The sequence below is a fragment of the Podospora bellae-mahoneyi genome, chromosome 2, assembly GCF_035222275.1.
Source record: "Podospora bellae-mahoneyi strain CBS 112042 chromosome 2, whole genome shotgun sequence".
NCBI classification, from domain to species: Eukaryota; Fungi; Ascomycota; class Sordariomycetes; order Sordariales; family Podosporaceae; genus Podospora; species Podospora bellae-mahoneyi.
This window is the reverse complement of record NC_085881.1, coordinates 1,316,378-1,330,564: the sequence shown is the minus strand read 5'-3', so window position 1 is coordinate 1,330,564 and position 14,187 is coordinate 1,316,378. Positions and strand designations below refer to the sequence as shown.

Sequence of the window (14,187 nt, the reverse complement as noted above, 5' to 3'; positions counted from 1 at the left end):
TCCAGCTGAAACGTCAGATCCATCTCTTGGGGACGGAGTTGAAGAAGTAGGGATCTGAAACCCGTCCGATTTGCCTTTGATGGGTGAGTTAGTTCATTCTAACTTCATAATAATTAATAGTAATGATAAAAACACTAGAAATCTATCATGAATCCCTACCGAACCTGACCTTTTCGCTACTAAGTAATCCCATAAAGACGCTGTACAAACATTGAATTCATCGTTATCGTCTCATTTGTCATGACCCTCCCTCCCCCATTCATCTCTGTAATAATGCTATGCTAATAATCATGTCCGATCACCCAAAATGAGGCAGCTTCGCGGGCACAAACCGAACCGCCGGTTCCACCTCTGACATCTTCTTGGGTTCTGTAGGTAATTCCAGCTCTTGTTGTTGCTGGTGTTTTTGTGGTTCTTCCACTGGTATCTTTGCCTCTAATTCAGGTTGGGTTTCTTCGTCAGGGTCAGAGTTTGGTAAGCTCTGGTTGATGCTGCATGGTGACTGGTCTTCAGGCTCAACCTGATAGTCATCCACACTCAGACCCCTCTTCACCGCCAACTGACTTGCTGCCCTCCTCCTCCTCTCAATCTCTTCATCCTTCTCCTTCTTGGCACGCTCTTCCTCTTGTTGCAGTTCCTGCATAGACAACGGCACAGCATCCCCATCCTCATACGTCGGAAAAGGCGACGCTGAGTCAGGCGTGTACGCTGAATCAAGCGTGGTCCTCGACACCGTCCTCGACAGCCCCTTCTTACTATCCCTATCAGCCGGTCGTTTCCCCTTGCTGCTCCGTGTCCTATTACTACTCCGATCATCTACCCCAACCCTATTCAGCGCAACCGTGAACTCATTCTCATCCAACGGCACCGCATCCTCATCCCCCTCCCCATCACTGGGAAACAAATCCCCTCTTGACCTATACGAACTGCTCGTATCCCCCGACTCCGTCGTATTGCTCCTCGTCCTAGTACTCGACTCCTCCCCTCCCCGTTTCCTCTGCCTCTTCCCATCATGCTCCTCTTCCTGCGCCCCCAGCAAAGGCCTATGCTCATTCCCCGCACCCCCCCTCCCAAAAGTCCCACCACCAGGGTGCTCCCTCAAATTCGCCGCCGAAGGCTTATACCTCAAACTCCCCACAATCTTAAACGGCAGCCTCCCCAAGAACCCCAGCGGCGCCGTCCTAGGAATCACATTCGGATCCTCCTCCTCCACCAACCCCGTCCCCTTCCTCCTTATCCGACTAGTCCCATAACTCATCCCCCGTTTCCTCCTCGGCTGCTGATCCACCTCCTCCCCCTGCCCCCCCCTCACCGCACCCGTCCCAGCCAACAACCTATCCCAATCCTCACTATTCACCCCCCACCTCCCCCAACCACCGCCACCACCATTCCCCCCACCATTCTCACGGTGGTCGGGACCGTCTTCAACATCACCATAGTAATCATCCCAATCGTCATAAAAGTCAAACGTGTATTCCGCCCTCGTCCTCCTCGCGCCACGGTCTCGCTCCCGTGCGCGTCTCGCGCGGTCCTCCCGGTCGCCAAGACAGACAGAGGTGCACGAGTCCAAAGCCTGGCCGATGGAGCCAAGGCAGGGGGTGATGTACGTATGTCCAAACGTCCAAATGTTGGCCGCTGCCGTCTCGGTGACGGCCTCGGTCGTGTGCGAGATTTGGTTCCAGCGCTGGCGCATGCGGGGGTCCTGAATGAAGGCCATTTTGGGCTCGCTTTGTGTAAAATCGGGGGAACCAGGATAGTGGCCGGGTAGAAGCTTCGGTTTGAGTGTGTGTGTATGTGTGTGTGTGTGTTGGTTTTATTCGAAAGTTATTTATTCCCCTTCCTATTCAACCCGGACGATGATGATATCCCTCTCGCAACTCTGTCCTCTCTCTCTCCAACATAAACCACACCTCCTGGCGCGCAGCAGCGAATGATTCAAGAAAACCGTCGCCGCAGCCTAGTGGCGCAAACAATCTTTTGTTGTATCGGCATCGATGGATCGAAAGCAATCGGAGGAATCATAGGTGGTAATAAGGAAGAATGAAAACAGCCCCGTCGTCAAGGATCCAGGAACGGAGTTTGTGTCGTCGCAAGGCGCGCGCAAACAAAGGGTTCGGTTCGTTCCAAGCCAGGGTTGGGAGGCGGCAGAATAGGGTAAGGTCTATCTCAGGTTACGGTAGATACAGTACACGCTGGCCCGACTTACTAATTGGCGCGGTCGTCGAGAAATGAAGACTCAGGATCGCAAAAGGAGAACATTGAAGAGAAGAAAAGAAAGAAAGAAAGAAAGAAAGGGAAACACTGTTTCAGAATGGCAGCTTCAACAGCAAAACGATAGAGCGCATGTAGGCAGGCCAGCAGGAAAGTCGGCGGCAGGCTCTGGCTCTCTCCCATATGGGGGCCACAGCAGCCAGTGTGGACAGAGTCTCGGCACAATGCAGTGTCTCGCAGCAAGAAGTGGAACCGGATTAATGCAAGTGATGCTTTGGTGGGGTAGATCTACTCTATATATGCATAAAGCTCGAGCAATGGTAGCAATGCGAGATGTTTGGAACGATATGGCGTCGAATTGGTGCATAACTCTCAAGTCTTGCTCATGATGATATCATCAAATTCAAAAGACCCAAACAAACTATTTGACTCGACCCGGCCAGGACCGATTTCAAGTGGCAGTACAAACATACTGACACAGCATATGGACCAATTCATCACTGTACAAAAGTTACTGCTCACCAACGTCAGTCAGCGAGTAGAGAGGGGAGAATCGCACTTTTGTTCCGCTGAAAGATGCATATAATTCACTGCCACACTATCCGACATACTCCCTAGCGATGACCGTTAGTGCTAGTGGTGGCCGCGGGGGCAGGGGGAGGTCTTTCGGGGCCATAAGGCTGAGGCTGCTGCTGCTGCTGCGACTCGTCCTCGGTCTCATCATCATACTCGTCCCCATCATCGCTGACCTCCTCATCTTCCTCACCCTCGTCGTACTCATCCTCATACTCGCTCTCGTCACCCTCGAGGTCGCCTTCCGTGTACCCATTCTCAACAGGGTTGGTGAGACCCTGGGGAATGCCACGACCCTGCTGCTGCATCTGCCGGATAATGCCATTCAGCTTGTCCACCTTCTTCTTCAAATCCTCAACCTCGCTAAGGTTCTTGGTACGTTCCTCGGCCATTTTGAAGATGTTGCTGTTGACCTGGTCATGCTTCCGCTTCAGAGTCTCGTTCTCACGCTCCAGCCTCTTGGTCTTCTTGGACATGTCCTCCATTTCCTTGCGGAAAGTCATAAACAACTCATTGCTGTTGTTCAGAGTATCCTCGACCTGTGCGACCATGTTACTCCAACACGCCCTGGGTGGCCGGCGAGAAAGGACAACATACCTGCTTGAACTTCTCCACATACACGTTAAGCTGGTGTCTCAGTTCTGATTCGGTCTGGGAAAATGTCTGCACCTGCGCATTAAGCTGGCGTGACCGGGTGAGCTCAGCCTCGTAGTTCTTCTTCTCGCGCTCAAACCTGGCGAGGTTATACTGGACCTCGAGTTCCTTGGTGCGCATCTGGGAATGAAAGTGCAACTCGCGGAGCTCGTATTGGTCGATCATGGACTTGAAGCGATCTCGGAAACTACGCTTGTAAGCACGATGAGCTCAAAAACCACGAGCAAAGGTTCGCACATACAATTTTTCCGTATTCATGTCGACCACTTGTTTGCGCGGATTGTCCTTCTCCTCCTGCTGGTCATCCATCCTGCGAAGCAACCCAGAATACCTTTCGTCCCATGTCTGTTGGCTGCGGATTTGGGTATCGCTGAGTGTTTTATTCTCATTCTGCAGACAAGTCAGCACAAAGTCCCTCAGTCCTGCCAGACCGAAACAGCCGTATACAAACCTTAAGCTTGTTGTTCTCTTTTTGAAGTTCCCGGCAGAGTTTCTCTAGCTTCTCCTTCAGGGACGTGGTCTTATTTAACTCGGTACGGGTGTTGTCCTTATCCTTCTGGAGCTGGTCGCCGCGCTTCTTGTTCTTGATGCTTTCTCGCTCGTGGCGTTTCATCTCAGCCAGAAGATCCGAACATCGCTTCGTCAGATGATCAATCTTTTGCAAGTCGTTCATCCGAGAGGTCTGGGTGTGTAACTCCCTGTTGGCCTTCTTGACTTCCCGTTCTGCGTACGATCTCTGTCAGCCCATATTCCAGTCATAGCTGGCTTGTGTTTCGTGGTCCCGTAGTCCTGGGTGTGAGGTTTGTGCAAAGAGGAACCCCAAAAATGCCTTTTTCCCCGACAACGTGGCGACCAGCGAAACCTCCCCACCAGACACACAGAAAACAGGGTGAACACCCACCAATCTCGGCCTCCTGATCCTTTTCTCCTGCGGCGTCGAGTTCGAGCTGGGAAATGCGCTGGGCGATGAGCTTCGAGGCCTCGGTCGGCTCCGGCTTCTTCTGCTTCCCCTTCTTCCCCGTCATGGCAGCGGCCGAAGGCGGGGCGGGGGCGGGCCGGTTCTCGTGCGTGTGGGCAGCATGGCCATTCGCGACGGGGACTGTATCGGCAGGCGGCGGTTGACTCGGAACTCCGTTGGCTGCCGGTGTAGCTGGTCGGGGAGCCGTCGCGGCAGGTGAGGCCACGAGGGGGCTGGCGTTCGACATCATGCTCACAGATGTCAGAGTGCGTTAGGGTTGACTGGGCAGGCAAAACGATGCGATGCGGGGCTACGGCAATCCCAAGCCAGCAAACTTGTGGCTGTTGCTACTCGCAACCGGGAATTCGACCTGATGCTATTCCAAAAGTCCTAAAACCAGGAGCAAGACGGATATACGAGGGTGACGCGGAGGCTTGTCGTCGAGGAGGAAGCGAAAGTGTCGATGTGTCGGTTAATTCAAACAGAAGACGCTCGCCTGGTCACACAAATTGCATGCGTCCCGCCGTGCACGGGCGGTGGTGGCTATTGTTTGCCTGCTCTATAGCCTCCTCTATAATTCACTGAGACTTCCAGGCTGCCGTGGGGGGGTGTCGTGTGCTCTGGTGCGATCCGGGCAGCGTCAGGTTTGGGGATGGTGATATTGCTCGCTCGGCGTGGTTGAATGCAGAGATTGCTCCTGCGTGGCTCCAGAATTGGATGTCGTCGCAATTGCATTAGTCCCCAGGTTCTGCCCCGAACAAGCCTCACTCTTCAGGCTGGCAAACCTGGAACAGTGGAGCTCGTCCTCGCTGTGCCTCACCTGCCTCACTGTAACTCGGGACGTTAACCCGCCCGACTCAGCGGTCCCACGTGTTGCGAGTCGGGCCGTTGAGCGATATACTAGTACCTCTCTCATCTCCCAAACTGCAGTAGGAACTACTGTTCCTTGCTAACAATTTTCCAATGTGCCACGCCCAACGGGATGGTTCAAGTTCTGAATTTCCATCATTGAACCATTTGATTCCATCAAGTCGATCACATCGACGACAACCCCCAAATCCCGACTCCAGGACAGCCGCAGGCCTGCTGTCAACGCACAGTTTCACACCTACCTGAGCTGGAAAACCCGGCCGGCCCGCTGCATCCGCCTCATAATATCGAACGACGACTGTAGCAACCTGGAAGCATGCTTCGCAACACGGTCAAACGCAGCGCAAAAGCTGCCACGGAGCTCTCGCAGCTTCCCAAGATCGGCGAGAAAGTTCACGGCTTCACACTATTGCGGACGAAGCATGTGCCAGAGCTGGAACTGACGGCACTGCACCTGCGGCATGACAAGACGGGTGCCGAACATCTCCATATTGCGCGAGACGACAGCAACAATGTCTTCTCAATCGGTTTCAAGACTAACCCACCGGATGACACCGGTGTCCCGCATATCCTGGAGCACACCACGCTCTGTGGTAGTGAAAAGTTTGTAGCTGGCCACTCTATTCAACATCTATCTCGCTGAAGCTAGGCTAACTGGGTAAAGATATCCTATTCGTGACCCATTCTTCAAGATGCTCCCACGCACCCTCTCCAACTTCATGAACGCTTTTACGGCCTCGGACCACACATTCTACCCCTTCGCCACGACCAACGCCCAGGATTACAAGAACCTCATGTCGGTTTACCTAGATGCCACACTGCGCCCTCTGCTCAAGAAGTCCGACTTTACCCAGGAAGGGTGGCGCATTGGACCAGAGAACCCCCAGGCTCTGGCTTCGGGTGAGGCGCAAGCTAAGCCTGAGGATAAGAAGCTTGTGTTCAAGGGTGTCGTGTATAACGAGATGAAGGGCCAGATGTCTGATGCTGGTTATCTGTTCTACATCCGCTTCCAGGACCACATCTTCCCGGATATCAACAATTCGGGTGGTGATCCTCAAAAAATCACCGACCTGACGTATGAGCAACTCAAGCAGTTTCATGCTGAGCACTACCACCCGAGCAATGCCAAGATCTTCACATATGGTGATATGCCTCTGGCAGATCATTTGCGGGAGGTTGACGCTCAGCTTGGTGCTTTTGAGGCTATCAGAGGTGATTTGGCCAACCACAGGCCTATCGACCTGAGCTCCGGTCCAAGAGAAGTCAAGCTCTATGGACCCATTGACCCCCTGGTGGACCCCAGCAAGCAATTCAAGACTTCTGTTTCTTGGGTCCTCGGCGACACTTCCGATGTAGTAGAGTCCTTTTCTCTCTCCTTGATCTCGGCGCTGCTCACGGATGGCTATGGCTCGCCGCTTTACAAGGGGCTCATTGAGAGTGGCCTCGGCACCGATTGGAGTCCCAACACCGGTTACGACAGTTCGGCCAAGGTTGGAATCTTCTCTATCGGTCTGACTGGTGTCCAGGAAGCCGATGTTCCCAAGCTCAAGATGGCCGTGCAGGATATCCTCCGTCAAATGCGGGATAAGGGCTTTGAGCGGTCCAAGATTGATGGCTACCTGCACCAGCTGGAATTGGGTCTGAAGCACAAGACAGCTAATTTTGGCATGTCTCTCCTGCACCGTCTCAAGCCCAAGTGGTTTACGGGAGTCGACCCTTTTGATTCGTTGTCTTGGAATGACACCCTCGCTGCATTTGAGGAGCGTTACGCCAAGGGCGGTTACCTTGAGGGCTTGATGGAGAAGTACCTGTTGAATGACAATACTCTCACATTCACCATGGCCCCATCTCCCGTGTTTGCCCAGGAACTCGCCAAGGAGGAGGAATTCAGGCTGAAGGGCAAGATCGCCCAGGCCGTCGAGTCTGCCGGTGGCGAAGAGCAGGCCCAGAAGGCGTTTGAAACACAGGAGTTGGCTTTGCTGGCTGAGCAAGGAAAGTCCAACACTGAAGATCTCAGCTGCCTCCCAAGCGTACATGTCAAGGACATTCCACGATCGAAAGAGCCTGTTGGGCTCAGGAACGAGACTGTCGAGAAGGTCAAGCTTCAGTTGCGGGAAGCGCCCACAAACGGCCTTACATACTTCCGGGCGATCAACACGCTGGAGAACCTGCCAGATGAGCTTCGGCAGCTTATTCCTCTCTTTACTGACTCTATCATGCGTCTTGGTACCAAGGACATGACAATGGAGCAGTTGGAGGATCTGATGAAGTTGAAGACTGGCGGCGTGTCGGTGGGATATCACACAGCCTCGAACCCTTTGGACTTCAAGCAGGCGAGCGAGGGTCTTATTTTCACAGGCATGGCCCTGGACAGAAATGTTCCCGTCATGTTTGATCTGCTTCGCAAGCTGATGGTCGAGACCAACTTTGACAGCCCAGACGCCGCCCCGCAGATCCGGCAGCTTCTCCAGGCTGGTGCTGATGGCGTTGTCAACGACATTGCCTCTTCTGGTCATGCCTATGCCCGCAGAGCAGCTGAAGCGGGCTTGTCGTGGGATGCTTTTATTCGGGAGCAGGTCAACGGTTTGTCGCAAGTCAAGTTGATAACGAGCCTGGCAAGTCGGCCTGAATCGGACCAGCTCGTCGATGTGATCAACAAGTTGAAGCAGATCCAGCAGTTTGCTCTTGCAGGGAACATTCGGGCTTCGATCACTTGTGATACTGAAAGCGTCAGCAACAACACTGCCGCTCTGTCCAAGTTCCTGGGTTCAGTGCCACAAAAGCCTGCCACTTTCCACGCCAGGCCAGCGACCCAGTTTGCGAGAAACATCAAATCGTTCTACCCCCTGCCATATCAGGTTTACTATGGCGCGCTCGCTCTGCCGACAGTCTCCTACACATCGCCTGACAATGCTCCGCTCCAGGTGCTCTCGTCGCTCTTGACTCACAAGCATCTGCATCACGAGATTCGCGAAAAGGGAGGCGCCTACGGTGGCGGTGCATATTCCCGAGCCCTGGACGGCATCTTTGGGTTTTACTCGTACCGCGACCCCAACCCGGTCAACACGATCAACATCATGCGCAGTGCCGGACAATGGGCTGTTGACAAGAAGTGGTCAGACCGGGACCTGGAGGACGCCAAGATTTCCATCTTCCAAGGCGTCGATGCGCCCCGGGCTGTCAACGAGGAGGGCATGAGCAACTTCCTGTACGGAATCACCGAGGAGATGAAGCAGAAGAGGCGCGAGCAGCTTCTCGATGTCTCCAAGGATCAAGTGCGCGAGGTGGCTCAGAAGTATATTGTTGGCGCGCTTGAGAAGCAAGCTGAGCGGCTTGTCTTCCTTGGTGAGAAGCGGGACTTTGTCGACGACTCTTGGACCGTCAACGAGATGGACATTGGCGGGTCTGCTTAAGCAGTTTTCGACGGCCTGCAGTTTGTATTTTTACTGTACAACATGAACGATGATACCCTTCTCTGATAGCCAGCTGGTGTACATGAATCATTTGTGACATTTACTAGGTCCTGTGCCTGATGACTTGTGTTCATCAGCCTTCTCTAGCATTTTCTCATGCTTCCATTTCATTTACCTTCTCCTACTCTACCTACCATACACACGCGTTTAGATACGATACTCCTCACTGCTTCACGCAATAGCTATGAGGCCACAAACCAACGCAAGATCAAAGGACCAGAGTAAGACCTGGCGCCGCGAGCTCGTTCTTTCAGAACCGCCTTCCACAGCTTTGGACTTGCGGACTAAAGAACAGAGTACATTTTAATATTTTTCATTTTGAGGTTTGAAGTTGCCCCTGACTCTTGTGGTTACTTTTTTTTTCTTGCCCCGCCTACGTCACGTTCACGCAGGTACCTCTCTGTGGTTGCTACGTTTCTCAAGGGGGTGGTTCAAATGCGGCTCAGCTCCGAGTGGCTGTTTATCTTTTTTTTTCTTTCACATGAGTCAAATGCATTGGTCGTCTCCCGTTGGCTTCCAGTTGGCTGCACGGGGGAGCATATTGGCGCAGGGACAGTCGGCAAGACCAATGAAGGTCTGAGTCCTTTCCTGCGGGGAACCAGAAGCAAGTGTGCCAAGAGGATACGTGCAGCTCGTCGACGACATTGGCCAGATCTACATGGGATGGCTGTGGGCTGCTGGTATCAAAACCTAGGGATGGGTGAGAAAAGTTGCTCGTGTGAGAATGCTGTACCTAAAATCTTCATTCACTCCTTAGCCAAGATAGCCGCCGGATGCAAAGACAATGAATGGAATGCCAGAGAGAGCAAAAGCAGGCTGATTGATGGTGCGGGATTTTTACTGGCTCCAGTGTGCTCCTACTTTCTCCTCTTTCCCCGGCCATGGACTCTCTCGATACAGAACGAAAAGATATCGGCGATGGGTTGCATGCTGGAACGTGACCAACGGTGCAATGGGCCCGCACAACACCACAAGCGTCCGCTAACGAGCGGAGAAGGGATGGAACTTGGGCATCGAAACTGGCTCGCTGACCGCAAGTTGCGGATCGAGTGATGGCACGCCACCGGGCCAGGAGACCACCCACCATCTCATGAGTTGTGACTGCACTGGGCCAGGAGACGGCGGCCTCGGCCAGATATCCGGCATAACGAGCGTCAGCAACACCGGACGGCGGCCTGGCCTCGCATTGTAGATAGGTAGCTAGGTATGCTGCTGTAGTACAGCAGAGCACGGCATATTTGCCGCGGGGACAACTGAAGGGAAGTTGATGGAATTGCGCGGCCACCTCAGGTGCGATATGATGTTTTGCCAAAGACGGCAGGTGAGTTTATCTAGGTAGGTCACAGGAAGATGGTTGCCGAGGGTCCTTAGGGTTTCTGTAGACACCATCTGTCATCTGTAGGCGGTGTCTCGAAATATCTGGGACCGGTGGAAAAAAAGGTGGTGCCCTCTTTGGAGTTTTTTTTTTTTGTTGTGGGCTCTGCCAAATCCAAATCAAGGATCGAGGCACAGCCATCCATCGAAAATGCCCCACCAAAGCACCTGCCTCCCGCCCACTCTGCGCCCCTCCATTATTAAGAAGCTCAACGCCGGCTTCCAAACCTTCCACCCCCGTCCTTGAACCTCTTCCCCTTTCCCACGATTTTCCCTTTGCCAACTGTCCTCCTTCCTCAACACATCATCGACCTTGGCATCAATTGCTACACTGGACAACTCCTGCACTTACTGCGTTCGCGCACCCATCACCTCCCAAGTAAGTGCAAATTTTTCACCTCGCCGCGGCTATGCGGATAGATATCGGCGCACGACCGCTGGGAGCTCCCGCTCGTGACAATGACCGCAAGCGACCGTGCTGGGTTGGGCTCTATCCCACCCACTCGGCCGCGTGGCATGCGTCATGTCTCAGACCTGGGATGGATGGCTTTCTGAAGAGCTTCCAGCGGGGTTGCTCGCTGTTGATTGTTTATATCCGGAGGAGTTTTCACACATGCTGACGCGCATCCTGCCTCACAGAAACAGCTAGCGATATCCATCGCTACGCCTGACTGCCTTTGGTCTTCTCAAAGGCACCCAAGCTCAATACGGCTTCCTTGGCCGTAGACTTTGTCTCAGACCAAGATTTCAGCCTTCGACAAACCTTTCACATCATCAACTCCCTGCCACCCCCTGCTGAAGTCGCGTAAGGAACTCGAGCTCTCCCTGTTCGACTCCTTGTTCAACCAAGCCCCCCACGATACCAACAACAACCAGCTGCCGCATAGGACGAGTTGTGCGGTTCTTCCTCTGACGGAGGAAGAGTCGACGAAGCCTCGTCAGACCTTTGAGGGACCAGTCTGCTACCCACACCGACCTCCCTAATACTCGCTTGAGCACCCGGTGCTATCACATCGCCTTTTATCTACTACCCAAAAAACATATTCTGAGCTTTCGATAAACTCGATATAGAGCTCATCACCCACCCACGCTCGAGATCACGAGAACATCTCTAATATTCTACCCACCCGCCGCCGCTACCCACCACCTAATTCTTCTCGACCGCTCACCCCCGTTACGATCCCGGATATGGTTATGCCAACTTTGCTCGCCGATCGCTTCGTATCACTCGATTATACGGAATTAACGAATAATCATGTCTTTTTAAAGAGCTGCAACAATGGCTACTTTGAGCAACACAACCATCACCATTTAGGTGAACACCACCACCACCATGAGGGTCCTACCGCCAAGGAGCTGATTGGCAATGCCCTCCGCCAGCGCGTGGAGAGCATTGACCACGAGGACTGCGAGCCCGGAGAGGAGGACACCTTCTTTGTGGCCGACCTCGGTGAGGTCTACCGCCAGCACCTCCGCTGGAAGATGAACTTGCCTCGCGTCAAGCCCTTCTATGGTAAGTGGTTTGTCATGGAGAAGATGAGAGAAAAACAGGACGCTAACATACGCAATAGCCGTCAAGTGCAACCCGGACCCTATGCTCCTCAAGTTGCTGGCTGCCCTTGGCAATGGTTTCGATTGCGCCTCCAAGGCCGAGATTGAGCAGGTCCTCCGCATGGGAGTTGACCCTTCCCGCATCATCTATGCTCAGCCCTGCAAGACCAACTCGTATGTGCGCTACGTTGCCCAGCAGGGCGTGCGTGCCATGACCTTTGACAATGCCGACGAGCTTCGCAAGATTGCCCGCTTCTACCCCGAGGCCGAGCTTTATCTGCGCATCCTTACCGACGACACGTCGTCCCTTTGCCGCCTCAGCATGAAGTTTGGCGCCTCGCTCGACTCGACTGATGGTCTTTTGGCCTTGGCCCGCGACTTGAACCTTAACGTCGTGGGTGTCAGCTTCCACGTTGGCTCTGGCGCTTCGGACCCCAGCGCTTTCTTGAAGGCCGTCCGTGACTCTCACATGGTCTTTCAGCAGGCTGCTTCTTATGGCTTTTCGCTCAAGACTCTGGATGTCGGCGGTGGCTTCTGCGCCGACAGCACCTTTGAGCAGATGGCTGGTGTTCTCCGTGAAGCTCTCGACGAGTACTTCCCCGCTCACAGCGGTATCAACTTGATTGCTGAGCCCGGCCGTTTCTACGCCTCGGCTGCCTACACTTTGGCCTGCAACGTCATTGCCCGCCGCACCATCCAGGACACCGCCTTGATTAACAATGGCACCACGACTCCCGACCCCAGCTACATGCTATATGTCAACGATGGTCTGTATGGCAACTTCAGCAGCATCATGTTTGATCACCAGCACCCCGAGGCCAAGGTGCTCCGCGCCGGCGGCCAGACTCTGTATGACACTCCCGCCGCCAACGGTATGGACGACCGCAGCGGAGTGGAGTACAGCATCTGGGGCCCGACCTGCGACGGCATCGATCGCATCACCGAGAGCATCCGCTTCCCTGTTGTCCTGGACGTTGGTGACTGGCTCTACTTTGAGGACATGGGTGCCTACACCAAATGCTCCGCCACCACTTTCAACGGCTTTTCCAACGAGCACGACGTCATCTACGTGTGCAGTGAGCCCGGTGCCAAGGCTCTTTTGGACTTGTAACTTCGAAGTTACGAGATAGTTGAGTAATGGGATTGAGATTTTTTCATCAAGAGGGTGGATTTTCACTTTTTTGGTTGGCTGCATGCAGCCTACCACAACAGCGCTGCGTTCAGAGAGGAAGAACAATGATAACAAAAGGGGGTTGATTTTGACATTGCTTTTCGCTTCGTTTTGATCGGTTATAGATGAACTCTTTGATAAGACAATAGATTTTGTCCCAACTTTCTTGTCAGACTTTGCATATGTGTTTGTACTTTGAGGTGCCTCTGTGTATGTTGTTTGAAGGCCGTTCCTCCTGATGAGTCAAAAAGGAGGTGGCAAGAGGCAACAATCCGGCTGCTCACCAGCCACGCTGTCCTGATCTTCGTAGTGGCGGGGGTGACGCACAGACGATTTGCATTCAGTAGGGGGATTTTCAAGCGTGCACAGGCCACCCGGGATGCCTTCTGGCAGCCTATAAATTGTCAACTTGCCTGACAGAATTTGATCGGTTTCTTCTTTTCCTTCCTCGCCCTTCGGGGCATTTGGTCAATTTGAAACGATACAGAGAAGATTAGCATGGCCCCTGCACTAAGGATGACACGCTACTCAAAGAGACGCTACCAATTTTTTCACTGTTTTCATGGCCTGAGAGGCTGTGGGATGGGGAAGAAATGTTTGGGAGAAGGTTGTGGTTTTGAGACAAGGTTGTGGTTTGAGAGAAGCTTGTGGTTTGAGAGAGGAGTCTTGGGCGGTTTGTTTGATCGCTTGATATTTGATGATTTAAAATGGTGGATAGGTCTGCAATTCTGCTGCCCTCAAGAGATGTTGTTTCCGGTGATTGAAAGTCGCTTTGAATACTGTCAACACGTGCCAATGGTTTCTGTCCATTGAGTCGAGCACACGAGTGATCATCACCAACCTCGTTTGCAAATTGAAGGAATACCAAAACATGGGTCGCGTGATGCCTCTCTTTTCAAGACAGGCGCGGGGGTGTCACAGCATTTTGATGTGTCACTTGTTGCTGTTTTCGACAAGTTGATCACAAGACCATTTGTTTAATCCGGGGACACTGTCACTATTGTTGCCTATCTCTTTGGAAAGGTTCGTGAGGCCAGACACACGTGTGGCTGTCGCAGCCATTCATTGGTGTTGGGACCTCTTGTGTCTAGGAGCTGTCTGATTGCGGAAGGGCTGGTATGACGTCACTGGGTGGGAGGCGGCGGATAAGGGAATTTTGGATAGCTATTGGGATGGGATGGGATAATTCTTCGGTGAGTGTGGATGGAAAGGTTTGGTTTCAAATTTTTGGGGAAAACTGAAGAAGATAGTAGTATGTAAGAGGGGTCAAATAGGTAGATGGATATATATAAGATCTACGGCTCGGGAATCTCGCAGCGGGAGAGCTACAGAATGTGCCGGATTCCGCTATC

The 14,187-nt window shown here is 53.1% G+C and overlaps 4 protein-coding genes across 4 annotated transcripts; 2 read left to right on the top strand and 2 right to left on the bottom strand.

Moving 5' to 3' along the window:
- Nucleotides 1-298: 298 nt before the first annotated feature.
- QC761_202680 (uncharacterized protein) lies at nt 299-1,717 on the bottom strand (the record flags this gene model as incomplete). The annotated part of the gene is made up of 1 exon (XM_062875996.1): nt 299-1,717. One exon carries the CDS (start codon nt 1,715-1,717, stop codon nt 299-301), a length of 1,419 nt encoding a protein of 472 aa, XP_062734546.1.
- Nucleotides 1,718-2,468: 751 nt separating this feature from the next.
- QC761_202670 (uncharacterized protein) lies at nt 2,469-5,181 on the bottom strand. Its single transcript, XM_062875995.1, has 5 exons — nt 4,340-5,181; nt 3,890-4,161; nt 3,680-3,828; nt 3,382-3,625; nt 2,469-3,323 (listed from the first exon to the last, which is right to left on the bottom strand). The coding sequence occupies exons 1-5, from the start codon at nt 4,644-4,646 to the stop codon at nt 2,826-2,828; spliced, it is 1,470 nt and encodes a 489-aa protein (XP_062734545.1). The 5' UTR covers nt 4,647-5,181; the 3' UTR covers nt 2,469-2,825.
- A 71-nt stretch (nt 5,182-5,252) lies between these two features.
- Nucleotides 5,253-8,777, top strand: CYM1 (Mitochondrial presequence protease). Its single transcript, XM_062875994.1, has 2 exons — nt 5,253-5,869; nt 5,931-8,777. Exons 1-2 carry the CDS (start codon nt 5,583-5,585, stop codon nt 8,677-8,679), a joined length of 3,036 nt encoding a protein of 1,011 aa, XP_062734544.1. The 5' UTR covers nt 5,253-5,582; the 3' UTR covers nt 8,680-8,777.
- Nucleotides 8,778-10,310: 1,533 nt separating this feature from the next.
- On the top strand, nt 10,311-13,033 carry SPE1 (Ornithine decarboxylase). Its single transcript, XM_062875993.1, has 2 exons — nt 10,311-11,626; nt 11,685-13,033. The coding sequence occupies exons 1-2, from the start codon at nt 11,302-11,304 to the stop codon at nt 12,773-12,775; spliced, it is 1,416 nt and encodes a 471-aa protein (XP_062734543.1). The 5' UTR covers nt 10,311-11,301; the 3' UTR covers nt 12,776-13,033.
- The last annotated feature ends 1,154 nt before the right edge of the window (nt 13,034-14,187 follow it).

Coding starts and splice junctions, on each gene's coding strand:
- CYM1 (XM_062875994.1), top strand. CDS start 5,583: ATGCTTCGCAACACGGTCAAACGCAGCGCAAAAGCTGCCACGGAGCTC. Junction 5,870..5,930: donor ACGCTCTGTGGTAGTGAAAA/GTTTGTAGCTGG, acceptor AACTGGGTAAAG/ATATCCTATTCGTGACCCAT.
- SPE1 (XM_062875993.1), top strand. CDS start 11,302: ATGGTTATGCCAACTTTGCTCGCCGATCGCTTCGTATCACTCGATTAT. Junction 11,627..11,684: donor TCGCGTCAAGCCCTTCTATG/GTAAGTGGTTTG, acceptor CATACGCAATAG/CCGTCAAGTGCAACCCGGAC.
- QC761_202670 (XM_062875995.1), bottom strand. CDS start 4,646: ATGATGTCGAACGCCAGCCCCCTCGTGGCCTCACCTGCCGCGACGGCT. Junction 3,829..3,889: donor AAGAGAACAACAAGCTTAAG/GTTTGTATACGG, acceptor ACTTGTCTGCAG/AATGAGAATAAAACACTCAG. Junction 3,626..3,679: donor GACATGAATACGGAAAAATT/GTATGTGCGAAC, acceptor TTACAAGCGTAG/TTTCCGAGATCGCTTCAAGT.